Genomic DNA, 23320 nt, shown 5'->3' on the forward strand with positions numbered 1-23320 from the left:
CATCTGCCTATTTGGCTTCCAGGTGGTGGGAGCAGTGGTTTTCCCCAAACAGCTGATACCCTTTCAATTCTTTGCTTTCTGTATCATGAAGTTCACTGGAGTTTGGAGCACAGTCTCTTTAAACTAGTAATTAAACTCTACTTTTGAGGATACCCTATGCCCCCAGCAGTTACGAGAAGAGTTGCCAAATCTTAACTCATAAGGGTGACAGGATCAGGAACAAAGACCTGGACTCTCCACCCTTCTCCTCTGCCAAAATCTACGAGTTCAGGAAAATCGCAAGCCAGGAGTTTACTTTAGGTTCCCTCAAGAGCAGCAGCTGTTCCCACCAGGGCTGTGAAGGAGTCAACAGGAACTGAGAGAACACCTGAGTGGTCGGATTCAGAAAGTCCCAGCTCCCTGTGAGGTCAATAAAGAACTTTGTCTCAACAGAAGCAACAAAGCCACTGCCTCCCAGGAAAGGACTGATGTGGGCTTTTCTAGAGGCAGGCAGGCTCTTGGATCAACAGGCTTACAAGGGCACATTTCTCAGTTATGATCTTAAAATTGCAGGGAACCTGCTGATCTCTGTCCCTTACCCATCTAGAAAGTCTGAGTGGGAGCTAACAGCTGATCCTCAGCAAAACCAGAGTGTGTGCCCATCACCTGCTTTCTGGTAAGGGACCCATGTGGCCTGAATCAAAACTCAAAGCTCACTAGACACCAACTCACATGCTCTATCTAATCAGGCAGAAACCCACCTGCTCCTGCTCAGTCCCTGCCCAGCTAGCACCTCCCCACCACACACCAGCTATATCTCAGGCTCTACCCACTCTAAGCTTTCCCTGGGATTCGCCTACCAAGGGTGGGCCATGGTGTCCTCTGTGGTGCTCCGCAGTGCCCATGTTCCTCAAATCAGAAGCCTTGCATTCTCGCTGGGAGCGATGGCTCACCTCTGTAATCCCAGCACTTTGGAAGGCTGAGGCGGGTAGATCACCTGAGGTCAGGAGTTCGAGACCAGCATGGCCAACATGGTGAAACCCCATCTCTACTAAAAATACAAAAAATTAGCCGGGCGTGGTGGCAGGTGCCTGTAATCCCAGCTACTTGGGAGGCTGAGGCAGGAAAATTGCTTGAACCAGGGAGGCAGAGGTTGCAGTGAGCCAAGATTGCATCAACACACTCCAGCCTGGGCAACAAGAGCAAAACTCCATCTCCAAAAAAAAAAAAAAAAGCAGCCTTGCATTCTATCCATCCTGGGTTATCTGTCTCCCACTGTAGCTATGAGCTCTTTAAAGACACAACTATTCTCTTGTCACTCTGACCCTGGTGCTTCAGCTTAGGCAGGGCCTTGCATTCATGGGGGCTCAAGTAGGCAGGCACTCACTGAATGTTCGCTTCAGACTTGACAATGGGGATACAAAGGTGAAAAAAAGAAAAGATCCCTGCCCTCCGAGAGCCAAAAGCTCCTAGGATGGAGCAACTCTAAGAGACAGGAGAAGCAAGGGGCATGCTGGGGGGCAGGGTGAGGGAAGTGAGGCCCCAGCGAAGGTGTGAAGATGAGCAGTTAGTGGGAGGAGAGTTGGTGTGGACATGTGTCCCAGTCAAGGAAACGACATGTACAAAGATGCAACAAGACAGGGCACAGGCCTGGGAGTGTGCAAGACAAGGAGACAGGAGGAAGGGACAGGGCCAGATCAAGAGCTCTTCCACCTAGATGTGTTCTCCGGGCTTGATCCGGACAATGTGGAGTCATTAAGAGACATTATCCGAAGTGCATTTCGGCAAGACTACTCTGTATGCAGAGCAGGCAGGGGATGACATGCAGGAAGGCCTGTCTACAGGCTATTATGATACTCTAGCAATACAGGGAGGAGCAGTAGCAATAAACATTCATTGAACTGCTCTAAAATGAGGATTGGGACATACCTTCACCCAACAGACTGGATAAGGTGGATGGCAAGCTATAAAAAAGTGACTGCTTTGGGCAAGTGGAACTACATCTCCACTGGCCTCTAGCTGCACCCAGTGCCCCTCCTGCCTGCCTCCCTCCTAGACTCCAGCCGCAGTTCCTCCCTGTCACATGCCCTGCTTAACGCCTGCAGCATCAAGACTCGAGGTGAAGTACAAGAGGTAACAGCAGTAGGCCGGGCACGGTGGCATCACTTGAGGTCGGGAGTTTAAGACTAGCCTGGCCAACATGGTGAAATCTCGTCTCTACTAAATATACAAAAATTAGCTGGCTGTAGTGGTACGCACCTGTAGTCCCAGCTACTCGGGAGGTTGAAGCAGGAGAATCGCTTGAATTGGGGAGGCAGAGGTTGTAGTGAGCCGAGATTGTACCACTGCACTCCAGCCTGGGAGACAGAGTGAGACTCCATCTCAAAAAAATATATATATATGTATATATGGCTGGGCGCGGTGGCTCATGCCTGTAATCCCAGCACTTTGGGAGGCCGAGGCAGGCAGATCACTTGAGGTTGAGTTTGAAACCAGCCTGGCCAAAACAGTAAAACCCCATCTCTACTAAAAATACAAAACTTAGCCAGGCACGGTGGTACAGGCCAGTAGTTCCAGCTATTCCAGACGCTGAGGCTGGAGAATCACTTGAACTAGGGAGGCGGAGGCTGCAGTGAGACGAGATCACGCCACTGCACTCCAGCCTGGGTGACAGAGCAAAACTCTGTCTCAAAAAAAAAAAAAAAAAAAAAAAGAGGTAATGGAAATAATGCAAGATCTGAGTTTACCTCACAGTCCCTCTGCCATCCGGAAGAAGGCAGGACCTTTCAGAGCCTGATCAAGCAGCATTCACCCACCTATCTGGCCAAATAGGGAAACGCAGGCTGCTTTTGACAAGGGGCATGCACTCTCCTCCTTAAAAGGACAGCTCAGCAATCATGGGAAAGCAATGGATTCCAGCTGCTTCTGTCACGGGATTCCACCATCTTCTTTGGATGATTTGCACCAAGCATTTTCCCCACACGACTTCCTTTAATATTCACAATTGTCCTCTTTTAGAGTGAGGCAAATCCAGAATTCTCTCCATTACACAGATGAGGAAACTGAGGCCTGGAGTCTAGGTAGCTTACTCAGGGTCACCTAGATATTCAGGGTGCATGCACCCAGCCCCAGCTGACTCATGACTCTGTGACCTTAAAGACTCTGTCCATATACTGCCACCTGCCGGGACCACTAGCCCTGAGTCCCAGGGGCTGAGGTCTCCTGAGTCACAGCTCAGCTCCACAAGCCATCCTTGTCCCTTCTCATCTCTCGGTCTCAGATCACACAGCCTAGAACATCTAATGTGGACTCCCCTCAGAATTTGGGGATAGTGGGGTTTTTGGTTCATTATCTCATATTTATTTGGCATCGACATGTGGCCAGGCACTGTGTTAGGGTCTGGGGATAGAGGTGAGCATCATGGCATCCCGCAGGTGCTCAGAAGCCAGAGGGCCCTCCAGGGCTAAGAGTACAGTTACAGCACAGAGCAGTGCTTTCAGTGCATTAGATACAACATGGAGATTTGGCTGCCCCTACAGGCAGCATTTGGGACTAGGAAGGTCAATGAGACAGAAAAACAATGTGGGTGAAGAAGTATTAAGCCTCTTTAAAACACCTGATGTACATATCTCCTCTACTGCCAACTGATGTTCAACACATGGTTAGAAAGAGGCAAAAAAAAAAAAAAATCCCCTTGTATGAAGGATAATCCTTTCAGCCTGGGGCAAATCTCCTAAAGAGTTTTGTTCTGAACTAGGAGTGTTGTTTTAGCTTCCAGTCAATAGTAATTAAGAGTCCCAATATATTCCAGAAAGAGGGAGAGGGAGATTAACGATCATTAAATCTCTTCTGCATTTGGCTCCAAATCTCTTTTCGGAGGCTGTCATATGCTCCCTCCAAAGCGTCCATCTGACAGCACTCCCGCCGCCAGCATCTGGAACATCAATTCGAGAGCTCGCGTGAAGGTTTCAATTACATAAAAGGCAATGGGCCCACTAGGACCCAAGAGTCTGGAGCTTCACAAGCGCTGCTCACACCCCCTCTCCTGCACACAAAGCCTCTAGAATTTGGTCGGCAGTCATTTGCAAAGGGACTCATTTTGGTGGGGGCATGGGGCTGGCCAGCCCCTTGGCAAGGCCTCTCTCAGGCAGGCTCTGTGCGTGCTATGACTGACAGGGTCTCTAATGAACCTTAATTGTGAGCTCGACAGGCCCAGGAAGGCAGCCACAGATGTGGCAAAGGGCAACCGCAAACCGTCTGATTAGTGAATAAGAAGTGTCCGGCCCAATGAGGGCCAATGACCCAAAAAAGGAGGAGGGCGGGACTATTCCTCCTCCACGCATCCCTTCTAAAGCTCTGAAGCTCCTTTATGTAAGCAATGCAAAGCTGGGTGCACTGGAACCCAACCCCCACCCCCCGCCACACGGCACTGCTGCTTGGCAGCTGGCAGCTGGGATGTCGGGGTCTTGTGCTTGTTACCACTGATGCTTCCGTCTCCATCAGCAGTGCACCTTTAACCACAGGAGGCCAGAACAGGACGCCCTTTCAACATGGGAAGGGGGGAGCTACCCACTATGGAGACTGAGTAACTTCTTGCCAGTGCTAAGAATTGTGAAGACAGCTGCATTCAGAGTCAGCCCTCCTCTGGTGACCTGCAGTGACAAGGAGAAAGCTACTCCTGGGGCAGCTTTGGACACAAACAGCGTGACAGAGAAGACAGGCTTTGCAGACAGGGGTAGATCCCAACTCTGCTCCTTACTAATTAGCTGTGAGGCTTGGACCAACTCATGAAACCTCACTTGGTTTCCTCATCTGTAAAATGGGCAAAAAAGATCAACCTTGTGGTGTGCAGTTTAAATAAGCAAAGGGTCTGGAACAGTACATGGCACACGATAGTTATTCTTAAAACCCGGGAGAACAGCAGAGTATTTTGTGCAAGTTTGACGTGACCTCAGAACTCCACACAGACAGCTACTACAAGCCAGGTACTATGCTAGAAGCTTTACACCCCCCATCTCTTTCTTGAAGTTAGTGTCATTATGCCCATCTCACAGATGAGGAAACTGAGGATCAGTGGTCACACAGCTAAGACGTGGTAAAGACAAGAGCTGAACAGGATTGCGCCTTTCAATTTCGAGGCTCTCCACTATCGACTTCAATGCTCCTAACCAAGCATCTCAGGCATCCTCAGACTAACAGCCTAGAAACGCCTAACCAAGAATTTTGTAGAACCTGAATTCCCAAGTACACCGAAACAGGCTTCTCTGGCCTGGCATATAAAGGAGTGGTAGGGGGCACTAAATGGCCAATCTGTTTCCAAGGAAGTCTGCAAAACAAATGAGGACTCCACTTCCAGCCTTGGTCTGCTTCTTGGCTAGTGGCACCTCACAAGCATTTTCGGCATCAGGGTCATGAACAGGTAGCAGCAGGTGAGCTGCTAAAATAGCCTCCCCACCAGAGAGCAGTCCCAGGAGAGGTCCAGAGATACGGAACAGGGGCCCATCACTGGGAGGTTGTGTAGGACCCTCACACATAGACTGGGGGGCTCTCAGGCTGGGGAAAAGGGTGCCTGGGGGGAGACTAGAGATGTGGGTTCAAGAAGGGGACAAGAGATTCAGAGGAAAGAGGAGCAAGAGGTGAGCAGTGCTGATAAGGAAGAGGGTAAATGGCAAGGAAGCTGGGAAACCGACAGGATCCTGGGGACCCGGGTTTCACAGGTGACCTGGCACCTCTGGAAGGCTGAGGAGTGAGGGGTCTGACGACCTGGGAGGCTGCAAGGCTGGCTTGTCCTTGGACACTGAGATCAACCTAAGACTCCTTCCTGCCACCTCAGATCATCCAGCCACACTCTTGTCTAGCTTTCTCTCCCAGGGCTTCCGAAGACTTTCCCAATGATAACCAGGGTCAGCTCCTCATTCAGGGAGCAGAAGCAGGAAGAAAAGTGCCTAGCAAGCAATCAGGAAGAGGAGGGGGAGAGATCCCCACCAGGGCGGACTGTGGAGCTGGTGTCAGATGACCCTTATCTCTGCAGAATGGAAACCAGTCAGCCACAGTCTGGAGGCTCACCTTCTGACCTCCATGACTCACCTTTGGGTGGGAGGCCGTGGCGTTTTCAGCTTCCCATTCGGGGATCCTCACCTTGACAAGTTCTCATGACTATCTACAAGGCCTCAATGGAGTGCCTCTTAATCTCCTTCCTCAGTTAAATAAGCCGAGTCCTTGCAAACGTGCACTGGGTTATAAAATGCCCCACTGTGGGAGCCAAGGCTGGGACTGGGTTCACCTGTGAAAACTCAGCCCAAAAGGCTGCCCAGGGCATCAGGGCACAGCCTCTAGGCTGGCGGAACCCAGGAGTGAGCCAACCAGCCCTGGGAAGCCAACAAAGGCAGTAAAGGCACCAGCAGGCATCAATTAAGTGCCTGTCTTCCACTCACATCTGCAGTTTACACGCGCCCCGAATCCTCACAACCGTCTCATGAATTTGGCTTTCGGAAACTGTGGGAGATGAAGTGCCTTGCCCAAGGTCTCAAAGCTGGATGGTGACCGGGCCAGGATTCAAGTCCTAGTAAGCCTTCTCTTCTGGCTCTATGAGCCACCCAGGGACAAAGACTGTGGGCTGGAGCATCTGCTGGAGGCCCCTGCCGGCTCTGTTCTCTCCACCTATTTCCAGATGGGGCAGCTCATAGGCCTGAGAGAAACTGAGGTCCCTTCTGCCAGCAAAAGGGGAGTCTGAAAGTGGTGACATCAACAGAAGGGTATCCATGGTGATCTTCTTTTAGTTCTAGGCAACAGACCTCCGGTTCTGAGAGATTGAGAGGCCATCAGGCCTGCACTTCGCAGAGTGGGGGCCCCAGACCCAGGGAGATCTGCAATTCCCAAAGCAAGTTAGTGGCAGACTCAAAGCCACAGCCTAGGTCTCCTGACTTCCTGTAAGATTTGCCAAGGCACCTTCTTAATGGACATACTCCTTTCTTTTCATCTACCTTTGTCCCTCCTATTGAAGCAGCAGGAAGTTTCCTGAAGCAGTTCTCTATTTGCAAAAATAGATAAATAATTCCAAAAAAACTATGTTTCCTTCTACCCCATTTTACCAAACACTTATGAAAATAAAAGATTTGGCTAATATCACACTTAGGGCCATTGTCAAAAAAGGGTGTAAAATCCAGGCCATTTAGTGTGTAGGTTATGATCCTTCCCAGGAAAACAATGTTTCCCAAAGCGCATTCCTTGAAAGTGAGTTGGGAAAACAGGTTCAGTTCTTTTTTTATCAACTGCGGGACTTCTCAGAGCCTTTAATATGCCAACATGGGTGATGATGCTCTTAATGGATAATGGAGTCTGATTATCCAGACTCTGGATTTCCGGATTTCTCCCAGTCAATCGCTGCCCTTTATCCCTCAAGAGACTCAATGCCAAGGTGAGGGGATCCACTTCATCAGAAAGTCACGAAATGTGCAGGTCACAGTCCAGCAAGAAACGAATCCACCCACCAAGCAGAAGGAACAGTCATCCGTGAAGGAGCCTTTTCCAGCCATCCCATCTCGGTTTATTTTGCACTTCTAACTACTAGTGAGGACCAAAGTTTCACATATTAGGCGTTTGCGTTTCTTCCTCTGTGAATTGCCTATGTAGCCAGCTCTTTGTTCTAACAAAGTATTCCTACTTTTCCTATTGATGGAGGCAATGCCATGTGGTGGTTAAGAGCCCTGGAGTCAGGTTGTCTGGGTTCAAAGCTTAGCTCCACCATCATACTTGGTGACCCTGGATAAACTGCTGGAGGCCCTGCTTCTTCCTCTGTCCAATGGGGATGACAACTGTAATAGCCTCTGCAGGTGCTCTCAGATTTAAAGACAGAAGTGTTTTGCCAAAAGGTACAAATGCTTTTCAGAGTGTGTTCCTTGCTTTTTAATTTTGTGTAAACTTCTAAGTTAAATTTGCATGCAGTCAAAGCTATCATTTCGGCACTGGCTTCTGCACCTTCTAAAGGCCTCTTCCATCTCAAGATCAAATACTGATGTTTGCTCTCTGGGTCTTTCATGTTCGTTTAATAGTTAATTCTTCAGTCCATGAGAAATATGCAATATGACTACATGCTGTTGCAATAGAGTTTTAGTGTGTTTTCCTTCAAAAGTATTAGCTGTTTCAACACATTTATTGAACAATTATTTTTCTCCCAAATAGGAATACCACTTGTGATTGTTCTAAGTTCTTCCATTACTGGGTCTGTTTCTGAGAATTCTGACTCATTTGCTTCCGCCACTCAGCTCGGAGCTCTGCAGCTGTCTTCACCCACTGCCTGCTTGCCTCTTAGGTGACTGCCTTTAAATTAAATGTACCAAAATCAGCCTGTGCTCCAGCATAAACCAGCTAGAACAGATAAGATGCCAGGGGAGATGGGGGGACAAGAGCCCATTTGTGACAGCAAAAGGACATGCCACCTAGAAATAAGCTCCCTTACTGAACCATCCCGTTGGTTCTTGTAGTGCACTGCTTTTTCCAAAATTTTCACATTTGTTTTAACTGAAAGTATAGTGATATACCACTTGTGTCTGGGCAGGATGCTTTCAAAATAGCACTTTCCCTCCAAACACACACAATGCAAAGTGTGTATGGGTGGGGGGTGGTGGGGGGCTGCAATAGGAAGCTTTGCCTCTGCCCCACTGTTCCAACTGAGCCCGGGTTCCCCACAGCCCAGCCGGTTGAAGGCAGCGGCGGCTCCTCTGCTGGTCAAGCTCTGGAGGAGCATCGCCTGCCCGAGCTCCACAGCAGCAGTGGCAGGAAGAGAAGTTTAAGTCCTTTTCCCTTAGGTACTTCCATGGTGACCATTCTTCCCTGGCCCTCATTATAAATTTCCTTTACATTTTCACTTTTAAAAGATGATTTAGCTTTGGCAGGACATTTAAGAAAGGGCACACTGTAATATTTTCATTTGTAAGGCTGTAATTCAGTGGGAAATACTGACTGGAATCAAGAGGTGGGCTTGACACCTCTTCCCCCCAACCTCACAGCACGCATCACCTATCAGGTCAGAGACTCACTGCCCTCCTCCATTCCTCGGTTTCCTCCCACTCACTTCACAGAATGGCTATGAAGACAGATAAGGTCCTGGATGAAGCGTATTAATAATGAGACCCATCTATCGGTACTTGCTGACATCTGATGGAGATCCATTAAAAGTTACTCATTTTGGCCAGGCACAGTGGCTCACACCTATAATCCCAGAACTTTGGGAGGCCAAGGTGGAAGGACTGCTTGAGTTTACAAGTTTGAGACCAACCTGGGCAACATAGTGAGACCCCCGTCTGTATTTTCTATGCTTAATTTAAAAAGATGAAAAAAAATTTTTCCCATGTAATTGAAAAGTATTTTATAGGGAATGAAAGAGGGAAGAGTCAAATTGTTAATCTGAGACCAAACAAAAATAATTTCTATTTTGAAATTTGTAATCTCTGAAAAATAACCAAAGCTTACTGCGTGGCTATCTTAAAGATGATGGGAGAGCATCAATTTTCAAAATAGTTGGCTTTGGAGAAATTCAAGCCCCTTCCCGTAATGGAAAATCAACCGTTACTGTTCTAGGACAGCTCAGGACTGGTGGGTGTATCGTTGTAGTCTTCCTGGAAACAGTCTTTGCTCCCCAAGGAACACACACACAAAATAAAGCCCATGGCCCTACTAATCTCTTTGGTTCATTTCCTTTCTCTTGCACTCCTCTCTTTCATTCATTCCACCGTAATTGTCTGGATTGCCTTTACAGGAGGCAATCGCATTCTTAATTGGATAAAATGAGGAACCATTATGCTGCATGTAACAGAACTCATCAGAATCTGAAATCACTTCTGGCCAAATCTATGAGGGAGCTGGTCAGGTGAGAGCACCCCAGGAAGCCCCACTTCCTCTTTCTAAGCAAATCATGCCTTTTTTCCTGGTGGAGAAGGGCTGCCTGGCTGCCACCTGGACACAAATCAGAGGCTGCACTACTAAGTGGCAGGTCCTCAGGTTGATAACAGGCTGGGGTCATGAAGGGCCACCATCCTCCGGAGAGGCCAGGATGGGCGGGAAACAGCCAGCTTGGCACCCACCGTCCAGAGCATGCCTCCTGCTCTCCCTGCCTCAGTCCCCACAGCTGCCACCCATTCACAGAGCAAAAGGCTCACGTGAAAAGACTGACCACAATTTTCCAAGGAATGGAGTTCATTAAAATACTGCTGGAGGCTTTTGGCTGGAATGCTTTTTCTCCTTGTAAAACGGGAACTATAGTAGTGTTGTCTATAGGAAAGCTCAGAATACGCTCAGAAACATCAGTCACAACAGAGACTATGTAGGGGCTGGTGCATATTACCAATGATTCCATCCATTCCGTGGCTCCTGCTCCAGAGACAACATTGGGCTCAGAGGAGAAAACTTCCAGGCAGACCCTAGGATGGGTGGGAGAGAGGAAGCCAAGTTTCCCCACCCTTAACATAAACCCATGGGGAACTTTGGTGGAAAAAGCATTTTTTAATGTTAAAATGTCTTGCATGTGGGCATGTTATGGATTGGAATACAATTTATTTTTTAATTTTTTTCTTATGAGATGGGGTCTAGTTATGTTGCCCAGGCTGGTCTTAAACTCGGGGGTTCAAGCAATCCTTCCACCTCAGCCTCCCAGGTAGTTGTAACTTCAGGTGAATGCCACTTTCCCAGACAGAAAACAGTTTTTAAATAAGACAAAACATACAATGCTCTCCTTGAGGCAGGCACCTGTGGATTTTCCCCTAAAACCCCAAAAATGTGTATTCGCTTTTCTTTCTTCCTCTATTGACACGAGTACTTTGGGGAAAGAATGTGAGAAGCACCAAGGCACAAGTCACTGAGAAACCAGTTAAAAGGTGGCGAGCAATGGCTTAAGTTAAACGGTGGTGAGCAATGGCTTACAGAAGTGGACAAACATTTACTGATAGCTGGGTACGACCATTAAAGAGCCTCTAACACCTTTATGTGTAAGTAAAAACAATTAAGCACAGCTGCCAGTTATCCTGTTCAATAGATGTACAGCATGCAAAGCTGACCACAGCCAGGTCCTCCTTCCAGAAATTAATTCCCCATGAAATGTCAGCTCCATAGAGCGAGGCCTTTCATCTGGTTCTCCACGAAAACCCCAGCACCTAGAATAGTGTCTGGTGCATGGATGGTGCATTTAATAAATGCTTGCAGAAAGAATAACTCAGTTCTGCAGCTCTTGCTACTCATCCTCAGAGCTTATTCACTGGTCAATGACCAATGGCCTGAGAGAATCCAACTAGGGTCATTCTTTTCGGGGATCAAGCTGAAGAATTCTTGCATTTTGACCTGTGGAGGAAAAGGCAAGGAATAAAGGCTGCACTTCTTCCCAGAGTGAAACACAGTGCCTGACTTCCAGGAGGTGCTCAATAAATGTCGACTGAATCCATTACCTTTTCACTTACTTCAGCTGAGACCCTTTTAGAACGGCAAAAACTTGCAAACAAAACAGGGTCTCATTCTCTCACCCAAACTGGAGTGTAGTGGGGTGATCATAGCTCACTGCAGCTTTGACCTCCTGGGCTCAAGTGATCCTCCTACCTCAGCTTCCTGGGTAGCTGGGACCAAAGGCGTATGCCACTGTGCCCAAAACATTTTTTAATTTTTAGTAGAGATGGAGTCTCCCTATGTTGCCCAGGCTGGTCTCAAACTCCTGAGCTCAAGCAATCCTCCCTCCTTGGCCTCCCAAAGTGCTGGGAGTATAAGTGTGAGCCACCAGGCCCAGCCTAAGTGAAGGCATTTTAAATGTTGTCTTTGAAATAAAGGACGAAAAATGCTGGTCTGAGATTGTTTGAATGACAAGGCTAAAGGGGAAGCTAGGGAAGAAGAAAATGTAAGCCTGCTTACTCTATTAACACAGATAAAGCAGATCCTATCTGGCCTTCAAGATCCCCAAAGGCAGGGGTAGTCATCTTGGGTCTCAGGCCCAGTGCACCTTCATCACCTGGGGGACAAAACTGAGTTTTGCTTCACTCCACACAGCTGTCCCTGGAAAAATGATTTCCAGATTTCATTGCTTTAACTATTAAAGACTGAAAACTGAGCAGCACTGCTTAGCAGACATCAGATATTCTGCTAATCAATTGTATTAATGAACTATTGACTCATAGTATCAGCCTTAACGTCACCAATCAATTACAAATGTGTGTGAGCTGGCTCCATGGGCTGCTTCACGGAGAGCAGGTTTTTTGGAAACGTAAGCAGCAGGTCTCCACTCACTCGTTCACTAAGGCCCGAATGTGGACATGTCCCCCAGGCACTCTGCCTTCTCATCTGTCAAATCACACTCCCTGCAGACATCATGCTGCCCTGATAGAGGTGGCAATGTGAGGGTGACACGGATAATTTCAAAGTATGGCTACTGCTGAGGCTGGCAGTGTGAACACCTATGCCCAGCTGGCTTTTTCTATTTCTAGAGGGCTGTTCCGGCTACTTAAAAAGAAGAATATGCTGAAACGAGTTAACCTATGAAGTTATCAACTCCCCGGTAAAAAATCAGGATGTCTCTTCCACCTTTAACTCACTGGCCTGGATACTTTCCCAGCCCTGATGTCTTCCCCTTGCTTGAGTAAAGTCTGGGGACACCCAAGAGCTGAGCCTTAGGGCGACTATAAGAAACAAAGAAGTGAAGGAACTAAAAACAGGAAGTGACCAATGTTTGCAAGCAGAGACTTTCCTGCCTAGTTAAACAGATTCACGGCTATTTTTGGTTTGCTCTTAAAAAGGCAAAGGATGGAAGGTCTGCTGGGTGCCAATACGCAGAAACAAACTCCTTCCTCAGCTCAGGGCTCAAAATACATCCCAGCTGAGACATTTCTGCTCTTGCTGCCAGTGTGCAGAGTAAGGCCATAGAAGGGCCAGGTTTATAAAGCCAAGGGAACATCTTCACATCATATGATTCTTGGCCCTCATGGACGTGTGGGTATTTTTGAAACAGCTTAACAACAGATTTCTGCTGGATTCACTCTAGCACAATGGGATTAATATGTAATAAAATGATGTTTTGGCCATCTGCAAAGGAAGGTCATTTCCCACCAATCAGAGCAGGCCTCATAATCCCAAGGCAGCAAAAACTCTGATGCTGGGAAGAAAAAAGAAAGCTGATCTGGCATGATAAATTGGGCTGCCTTGGCCTGGCTGCCAAGCATCCCTCACATTTCTCTTTACCACTCTGTAATCAGACCATGGTGGATTGGATCCATTCCCCCACAGTTCCCTGGCCCTGACATCTAAGCGAGGCCATTCCCTTCATGGGGAATGCTGGCAAATCCTAACATTCTCGTTTGTCTTTTCTTGAAAACAACAATCTCCCCACCTTCATTATCTTGGGCAGGTGAGCAGGGAGGAATGACTGCTGTTTGCATGGAGCAGCAGTGCATTAGCTACTTTCAAAACATCTGACTGATCCCAGATTACACAAGGCAAAGGCCCGGATCCTTTGCCTTTAGACAGGTGCATAATAGTGTTAATTTTCTGAAATTACAGCTTTGGGAAGAAACTACAACTGCATGTGAACTTCAATGCCACAACAGTATACTCAGCACAGACCAATCCTTACAGAATAAAAGCATTTTGTAAATTCAGTTACACAGGAAAAAAGAAAAACTGTCATTCCCAGAGAACACTGGCAGTGATGAAAATAAAACATTCAAAGAATAAACTTCCAGGATCAGTCACAGGATCCAGTACAAAGCCAGCGCACTGCCCCTTATATGAGCACCATACATAGCGAGGAGTTCAAAGCCAGGCCATCAATCAGAAAGTGCCTTTTGAAGCATGTCAACAGAGTTTTTTTTTCAGTAGAGATGGGTTTTCGCCATGTTGGCCAGGCTGGTCTCGAACTCCTGGCCTCAATTTATCCACCTGCCTTGGCCTCCCAAAGTGCTGGGATTACAGGCATGGGCCGCCGCGCCTGGCCAATGCATGTCAATATAGTTTTAATGAGACATGCATTACCAGATCCTAATTTGTTGAAAAGTCATGCTCCATTTCCATTTTGACGTTCCTCATACTTCAATTAAAAAATTAATGAGAATACCGTTTCCCCAACCCACTCTGGATGATGGGAATCCATTCTGGCCTCTTGTTCAGCCTCTGAGGTAGACAGAGCCCCAGGTGGCCTCCGCACAGCCGGTGAGGGGAACTGGCGCCTCTCAGGCCGCCCCCTGAGGCAGTGGAGGAAAGAGAACTACTAATCATAAATGGCCTGGTTCCGAGAAGGGTTTTTTCGCCCAGTGTCTAGTTCTTGCTTTTAAATTATGTGAATTTTCCATAATATACCTATGTGTTAACATTTTAGATTACTAATGAATTTAATTAACAGTTTCTCTCCCAACAGGCAAAACTGACATAGCACATAGACATGCCACATTTAATCTGTTGCTTTCAGTGTGACTAACCCAAAGGAACCCGGCAAGCAGGAGGAATCAGACCTCCCGGCGCTCCCAAGCCACATCCCTATCCTGGCTTCTTCCCCGTAGTCTAAATCATCTAAAGGAGGTGAGGTGGCCATATGTACCTTACAGGAGTGTTGTATGACTTTGAAGAAATAATAAACAACACAAACAGAAGTCCCCAGCTTAGTCCTGGGCACACGGCAGGTATTCAACACGTCAGCTGTCCACCTCAACCTCAACCCACCTCCACCAGCTCTAGCATACATTCTACAGAAGACAAAGTTAAAAACAGAAAAGCAGGATTGCCTGAGGTCAGCAGTTCGAGACCAGCCTGGGCAACATAGGCAGAACCAGTATCTATGCAAAATAAAACATTTTAAAAAATTGGCCAGATGTGGTGGTGGGCGCCTATAGTCCTAGCTACTCGCAAGGCTGAGGCAGGAAGATCATTTGAGCCCAGGAGTTTGAGGCTGCATTGAGCTTTGACTGCACCACTACACTCCAGCCTGCGTGACAGAGCAAGACCCTGTCTCTAAAAAAAAAAAATAGTATGCTCTGACAGTATCTATAGAATGTCACACACTACATCATTTATCAGTGGTAGATACGGTCTGGCACTTCAACCTGTGTCCAAGTACCATCCTGCAACTAAGCTTCAGAGGTGATCTCTCTCATTATCTGGCTATGGGGAAAGACGGCTCTTGATATTCTCCTTCATTCACCATCAATGCTGCAATTTCCCTGTTAAGCCCAGGGAAAACCCGCATGGGCAACAAGGGAACCAGTTAACCAGGTTTTTATAAAAGCAGCTACATGCACATCCCTGAAAGAGAGAGTGATGAGGGAGTCCCAGAGAAAAGACACAGCTGTAGTAAAACACTTCAGTTGCCATAAGAACAAAATAGCCTATTAAACACCAGGAAGGGTCTAATGAGAAAAATTTGCTCATCATTTCCTACTTCTATGTTTGGCTTATTTCTAAAATACAGTAATAACTAAATTGGCAAACTAAATTTCAACTCAGCCAAGCATGCTTTCATGCTGAGTTTAGAAGAAAAACAAGCCCTTGCAGCTGACCAAATTAAAGGCAGATCACATCTTCAACTTTTGCCCACCTCTTCCACGTAGGATCAATCATAGATTTCTGACCAAGAAAAATGCAAAGCCATTAAGCACTTCCCAGACCGCATTCTGTAGTCCTACCTCGTAGGACTGATGAGAGTTCAAATATGGCTGCGCACGAGGCACTGCATACAAGTTCAGCAGTCAGTGGGCTGATGGTGACCATTCTCACCACATCAAGTCCAAGGTCTCCTCACTTTCAAGGATACCTCCTACCTATCCAACTTTATACTTCAGTATTTCTCAACAAAGGACATCTCCTCTAACCCCTCCAACCCACACTGCCCGACCGCCCCCAGCTCATTATTTCACACGCTCAGGCCCAGGTTCTACACAAAACTGGACCCAGCCAATCTAATGTGCAGGCCAATGTTTTAAAATCAGGATATTCTGCTGGGCGTGGTGGCTCATGCCTGTAATCCCAGCACTTTGGGAGGCCGAGACAGGCAGATCACTTGAGGTCAAGAGTTTGAGACAAGCCTGACCAACATGGTGAAATCCTGTCTCTAATGAAAATAGAAAATTAGCTGGGCACGGTGGTGGGCGCCTGTAATCCCAGCTACTGGGGAGGTTGAGACAGGAGGATTGCTTGAACCAGGGAGGCGGAGATTGCAGTGAACCAAGATCGCCCCACTGCACTACAGCCCGGGTGACAGAATGAGACTGCGTCTCAAAAAAAAAAAAAAAAAAACCACACAAAAAAACAAACCAGGAAATTTTACATAAAACCCCAAATATATGGCTCCTCTAGAAAAATGTGAAAACAAGCAACAGAGGCTCTACTTCCAACAGGGCAACAAGCACCAGGAGTAACGAGGGCAGCTACTCCTCCCACAGGGGCCTGTGCCTCCAGATCCCACCAAGCCCGCTTCAATGATCTTCCTCACTCACTGGCTCCTGGCCGGGGACCCCTGATCCTGAGCACACAGTGGGTTCATTTGCATCACAACTATGTTACTACCCCTCTGAAATGTCGTCTGGTGGGACCCTCTCTTTTTGATATCTGCCTTCTCTCTGCTTACATCACAAGCACGTGCAGTTGTCTCTCTGAGCAGCCAGTGACCTCAAGAAACCTCTTTCTTCCCACTTCCTGCATTACTATGAATGAGATACAGCAGGTTCCCAACTCCTGCCACAGGCTCCGCTCTGTGTCACACACTTGCCTCTCAGCTGAGAGTTTGCATCTCTATAAATATACAAATATTCGCACTACAGACCTTTCAGGCTGCTGTATAAAGTTTTCTCTGTGAATGACATGCGTGCCTCTCCTAGCAGTCATATATTTTTCCTAGTAAAAATGTTCTGAATGCATACAATGGAATTAAATAAATCACTACAGCATATGAACGAGTTCCCAACCCACTCTAAAAATATACCTCACTGATGAGCCATGCTTGGCAATGGATAATCACATCCAAGAAGACACAGGACACAGTGGAAAAAAACAGAGGACCAGACTCAGGGACTCACGTTCCAAACCCAGCACCAGAACTCACTGCCAAGTGATCAGGGTGATTCGGTTGGCTTCTTAGGACCCGATTTTATTTCTTTCCAATATTTCCTATGGCTTTATAGACGTTTTTGAATATTTTGAGCACTCTCAAATAATATGGTGCTAGTGAATTTGAGGCAACATCTTGAGACCAATCATACTGAGCATAAAAATCTATGAAAATGAATAGAATATTTAAAAACTAGATGTGACAGGCCCTTTAACAAGCCAACTTTTGCTTGCTATACCTTTGCAAACTAGAAATGAAGCCACGGAAGCATCTGACAGGTAGACGCTTGTACTGTGTTGGCTGGAGAAACTCACACGATAGCAGAGACTGATAGTGTCTGGCCTGCGTGCACTGCTGAATGCCTGCGGGATGGGTATGCCCTCTTCCTCACCACGTCTAAATGCAAGCTTCTAGAAACTGAAGACAAGGCAGCTGGGGAGGGAGCAGACTGTCATTAACTTTAGAACTCCTAACTTGGGCTTCATCAACACAGATGGTCCTGAATGACAGACCACCATGTGAAACCCACCTTCTCTCTGCCTGGAAGAATCTCATAGGCCAGTGGCATGGTCTGCCAGGGAGAGAAAAGGTTTCCTTTGTTGTGAATTCTGCATGGAAAAAGCTACACAAAAGCAACCAATTCTTAGCCGCAGTCTCAAATGGAACCATATGAAGGAGGCACGTACCAGGTCGATCAGGTCGCTGAGGTTTTTCTCGATTTGCTGGGGAGGCAGGCGCCTCATTAAGTCCAAGGCACAGTCCAGCTGCTGATCACTCTGTGGAGGAAGAAATAAAAGTGGGTCAGTCATTTTTGCCAGAAGGAATATCAAAAACTCCTTTTAAAAAGCATGCTTGCCCAAGGCATTGTAAAACCCAAAGAGCCGTGCAGTGGGCCCTCTGCCAGGTCTGTGTGCCGGTAGCCTGGAGCAGGGGGCAACTGTGCAGGCTGTCTGCTCCCCTTTAACAGCAGTCTCTGTCTCAAGTGGGGGCATCCAAAAGACCCTGAAAGAAGTGGAAGCAGGCTGGAGATGTCAGAAAGTTCCCTCGCCGGCTCCCCTGCTCCTGTTCAACAGGCCCTGGTGGCTCCAGATGTCGTGCCTCCCAGTTGGTTCCATGGTGAGCACACTCAAGTAGCGGATTACTTTTGCCCTTTGTTGTAACCTGGGTATAAACACCAGGTAACATCCCCAGGCCAGGTTCCTTGATGAGCTCCAAGTGAGGGGGAGAAGCCAGGCAAAGAACAAGTGGCAAGATGCACACGGGGTTAAAAGTGCTTCATTCATTCAATGGAAACTTAGGACACTAAGACCTGAACCACACTACAGTCAAGAGCTCACTCCACCCAGCAAACTGGACTGCAAATGCAGTAAACTATGTCACTGCAGCGGCAGAGGACTGGAAAGACAACCATTACTCTTGTTTATCAAGCACTCTTTTAAAAAATGTTTTTAACTTTTTAAAGATAGGGTCTTGCTGTGTCACCCAGGCTGGAGTGTAGTGGCATGATCTTGGCTCCCTATGACCCTCAATTCCCAGGCTCAAGTGATCCTCCCACCTCAAGCCTCCAGAGTAGCTGGGACCACAGGTGCATGCCACCACACCTGGCTAATTTTTGTATTTTTTTGGGGGTAGGGGCAAACATGGGGTTTTGCCACATTGCCCAGGCTGGTCTTGAACTCCTGGGCTCAAGCAACCGAACTGCCTTGGCCTCCCAAAGTGCCGAGATTACAAGCATGAGCCACCGTGCCCAGCTCAAGCACCTTTTCAAAGTTATGCATCCTGTGCTTCACCATGTTCTCCTCACAGTATATACGCTGCAAATATTTACTAAGAGCCACCATGTGCCAGTCACCCTAAATATATAAAAAATAAATAAATAAAGGGAGGGAGAGAAGAAGGGAACTGAGCAGAGGCAAGGCTGGTAAAGTGCAAAGTAAATTCAATGCACAGTGGGTTCTAACACAGAAGGCTAGACCTCAGGAAATGAGACAAGAAATAAAGTGAGAAAGGTGGGCCAGGTACAATGGTGAAGACCTGTGTATGCAACCCTAAGAAGTACAGGTGACTCCAAGTAAGGCAGACGGAGTCCCCAACACTACCCTAGCAGAGAGCCACTATCTGATTTGTATCTGGAATCTGCTCTGTTCAGACCAATTTCAGGATTTTTGGAAGGCCTAAGTCAACAAGCTACAGTCTCATAAAATACACAAAGTAATCCTCAAAATGCCCCATTTGGCCTTAATGAAATACAACTTTTGAATATTACCATTTATACTCCAGGTCTGTTAACCACAAGTAGGCTGTGGGGCAATGACCCACTTCATAGTCACAGAAGACATAACACATTATTAAGGAGAGTCAATTTCATTTTTTTAAAAAAAGATATTGACATGGCATATACGGCCAGCTGTTTTAAAAAAGAATGAAAGAAAAGAAAAAGCCTGTCCCTTGCTCAAGATGGCTATCAGTGACAGTTCATCCAGGAACACACAACGAACTGGCTCCCCTGCAAAGAGAAAAGAAAAACACCACACCAGAAATTCTACCACTTGTTTTGCTTAATGCCAGCAACCATGAATTCCCTACTTGTGCCACGCACTTCTATGCCAACATGTGTCAGCCAAGGCCACAGTGACAGGTTTGGCCCACTGGCATGAGAGGAAATTTTAACACCACATCTCGGGCAGAACACACAGATAAGCTGATTCGACTCCAGAGAGACATATTCAATTCCCAATACTGCCATTCATTAATTTATGGCCTTGGGCGGGTTTCTTAATCTCTAGAAGTCTCTATTTATCCATAAAATGGGAACACAGTATCTTCCTTAGAGAGTTACAATAATTTAGTAATGCATGTGAAACGTTTAATACACAGTAGTATGTGTTTAATGATTGGGGATATTGCATGCATACAAATATACATACAGCTTTTAAATATTTTTAAAAATTTTAAATGATTCCCCTGCCCAACCTCCCTGCCCCTCAACCCAGTCCTGGATCTCTCTCTCTCTTGCTCCCCTTAAACTAGAGCTAATGTTGAAACTCAATACACAGCTATGTATTCTCTTGGCCGAGCAAGAATAGAAAACCCTAAATGATTCAAGTCAAACTTGTTAAAAGGTATAAACTAGTATTTCTCAACTAGGGATGATTTTGCACACGTGCACACACATACACACACACCTCCAACAACCCTGCCAGGAGACATCTGGCAATGTATGGAGACATTTTTGTCACAACTGGGAGAGAAGAAACTACTGACATCTAATGGGTAGGGGCCAGGGATGCTTCTAAATGCCCCAAAATGTGATACACAGACTCCCTATGACAAAGAATCACCCAGCCCAAACGTTAATAGAGTTAAGGCTGAGAAGCCCTGTGCTAAAAATAATTGCTTTGGGGGCTGCAGATTCCCAGAATCTGATCAACGATAAAGTCCCTCTCAGGAAGACTGCACATGCAGGGAAACATTTTATATACAATTCTAATTTAAAGACCACACATACACTTTGGGAGGCCAAGGAAGGCAGATCAAGAGGTCAGGAGATCGAGACCATCCTGGCTAACATGGTGAAACCCCGTCTCTACTAAAAATACAAAAAAATGAGCCGGGCATGGTGGCAGGCGCCTGTAGTTCCAGCTACTCGGGACGCTGAGCTTGCAGTGAGCCCAGATCACTCCGGCCTGGGCGACAGAGCGAGACTCCGTCTCAAAAAAAAAAAAACAAACAAACAAACAAACCAACAAAAAAACCCCCACACGTAACCCCTAAAAATTTCTGGTCTTCAGAAAGTATCTCAACTAGATATTAGCAATCCTCCTTATAAATGAAAAGCAAATTAAGATATAAGTAAGCCTGTCTAATTTGGAACTGTGATCCAGACAGAACACAGAAGGTATTAACTAGAAAACTGAGCAGTGTTATCTAGGAAAAGACCTAAGTTGACCAAAGAAGCTCAAGGTGAAAGACACTGTTTTAACCCTTCTTCAGTGCCTGTTCACAACCCCAGTTCCAATATGCTGATCACACCCCCACCCTGCAAGGGGGCTGGACAGTCCTCTGTAGGCCTGTATCTAGTTGACAGCACTAGAATACTACTATGAAAGGATCTGGCTTATATTTTGCATTAATCCCAATTAATCTTAATTGGAAATGTTTCACTACAAATTTCTAGGGCTAAGGATGTTTAACCATCATTCAATGAGGAAATGACTAAATGCTTCCCATAAGTGAAGCAACATGGGAAAGCTTAATGACAGCTTTTAAGACGTTAAAATTAGAGTTAACTGGAGCCATTTGCTTGGGAGTCATCCCAAACCCTAAGGGGTCCAAACAGGAAACAGCACTGGAGAATGAAGCAGATGTGGATGACCTTCAGCTACAAGCAACAAGGTAAGTGACCCAGGAAATGGAACAACGGAGACGGAGGGGGCTAGTCCCAGGGGCCTCCCTAGGATGCCGTCACTTTTATATAAAGCTCAGTAACAAGCAATAGTGAACATTCTTTTTTTTTTTTTTTTTTTAAGATAGGCTCTCACTCTGTCGTCCAGACTGGAGTGTAGTGGCACAAGCTCAGCTCACTGCAACCTCTTATCTCCTGGGCTCAAGCTATCCTCCCATCTCAGCCTCCTAAGTAGCTGGGATTACAGGCACACGCCACCATGCCTGGTTAATTTTTGTTTTTCTTGAGACAGGGTCTCACTTTGTTACCCAGGCTGGAATATAGTGGCGCGATGTCAGCTCACTGTAGCCTCGACCTCCCAGGCTCAAGCCATCCTCCCACCTCAGCCCTCCAAGTAGCTGGGGGGCCACCATGCCTGGTTAATTTTTTGTAGTTTGGTAGAGATGGGGTTTCACCATGCTGCCCAGGATGGTCTCAAACTCTTGACCTCAAGCGATCCACCCACCTCGGCCTCCCAAAGTGCTGGGATTACAGGCATGAGCCACCATGCCCAGCCAATTTTTCTATTTTTTGTAGAGATGGGGTTTTGTTGTGTTGCCCAGGCTGGTCTCCAAGTCCTGAGCTCAAGCGATCCACTTGCCTTCGCCTCCCAAAGTGCTGGGATTACAGGTGTGAGCCACTGCACCTGGCCATGAACACTCTTATTATTTAGACATGTGTTTTAGACTAATATAACAAAGCTTTTTTTTTCTTTAAGCCAAGACAAAGGAATGATAAATACAACATTTAAGAAGAGTAGAAGAGCAGTTCCAGGGAAGCCACGAGGGGAAGATGAAAGCTATGGGGGAAAGCCACGAGGGGAAGATGAGACCTAGACATATATATATATATATATATATATATATATGTAGGTCTCAAATGGAATGTCAGGTTCAAGGGTATTCATCATAATCGCGATGCTTAAGTTATGATTATCAGATATCTAAACTTTTTTAAAAGGTAACAGAAAAAACTACAAGTATGCAGGGAGCGATGGTGCATGCCTATAGTTCCAGCTACTCGGGAGGCTGAGGCAGGAGGATCGTTCAAGCCCAGGAGTTCTGGGTTGTAGTGTGCTACGCCCATCAGGTGTCCGCACTAAGTTTGGCATCAATAGAGTGACTTCCTGGGAGCAGGGAACCACCAGGTTGCCTAAGGAGGGGTGAACTGGCCCAGGACAGAAATGGAGCAGGTCAAAAAATACAAGGAAGAGCAAGTAAAGAGAGGGCTTAGGACTCAGGAGTCCAGGGTCCAAGGTATGCCCTGTCACTAGACGTCTGTGTGCTTTGGACTGCTCACTTAACCTCATGGCCTGGGATTTGGCCCAGACAAACTCTAAGACTCCTTCTAGATGGAGTGTACTCTATCCTACTGCAAGAGCAGACACGCCCAACCACCACACCCTTCAAAACAAGACCATCATCCTGGATTTGGCCGCTTGCAGGCCAGCAACTGGGCTATAATTCAACAACTGTGCACTGAGTGCCAACCCTGGGCCAGGCCCTGAATCCGGCCCAACAAATGAGACCCAGTCCCAAGCCTCAAGGAACCAATTGTCCATAAGACAGCAAATAACCACAAGGTCCTGTGGTGTATACAATGATGAGACAGAGAAGGTACAAAGAGACAAGGCACAGTTCACAATACACTGATTTGTACTTCTTTGTGTCAATTATTTTCCTAGGACTTCCCACCCTCACATGACTACAAAATAAACAGAAGGCCAGTCAGGGGAAGTAAACTGTCACCCAGTGGCTAAGAGCTCTCCACAGGCCAGCTCCTTCAAAACTCTGACTGGTCCAGGCACCTCCTTCATACAATGAGCTTCACCAGTT

General features: G+C 46.8%; 1 protein-coding gene across 10 annotated transcripts in view; it reads right to left on the reverse strand.

The window, feature by feature from the left end:
• Nucleotides 1–23320, reverse strand: part of CAPZB (capping actin protein of muscle Z-line subunit beta) — a 146531-nt gene that overhangs the window by 63510 nt on the left and 59701 nt on the right. For 9 of the 10 annotated variants that reach the window (XM_032759135.2, XM_032759132.2, XM_032759133.2 and 6 more), the window contains one exon: nucleotides 17728–17817. In XM_032759135.2, coding sequence (XP_032615026.1) covers nucleotides 17728–17817 — 90 coding nt within the window. Of the gene's footprint in view, nucleotides 1–6413; nucleotides 6689–17727; nucleotides 17818–23320 lie in introns of those variants that run through there. The other variant, XM_058443804.1, reaches the window with a different exon arrangement.

This window comes from Hylobates moloch, unplaced genomic scaffold (genome assembly GCF_009828535.3).
Source record: "Hylobates moloch isolate HMO894 unplaced genomic scaffold, HMol_V3 SCAFFOLD_9, whole genome shotgun sequence".
Taxonomy (NCBI): domain Eukaryota; kingdom Metazoa; phylum Chordata; class Mammalia; order Primates; family Hylobatidae; genus Hylobates; species Hylobates moloch.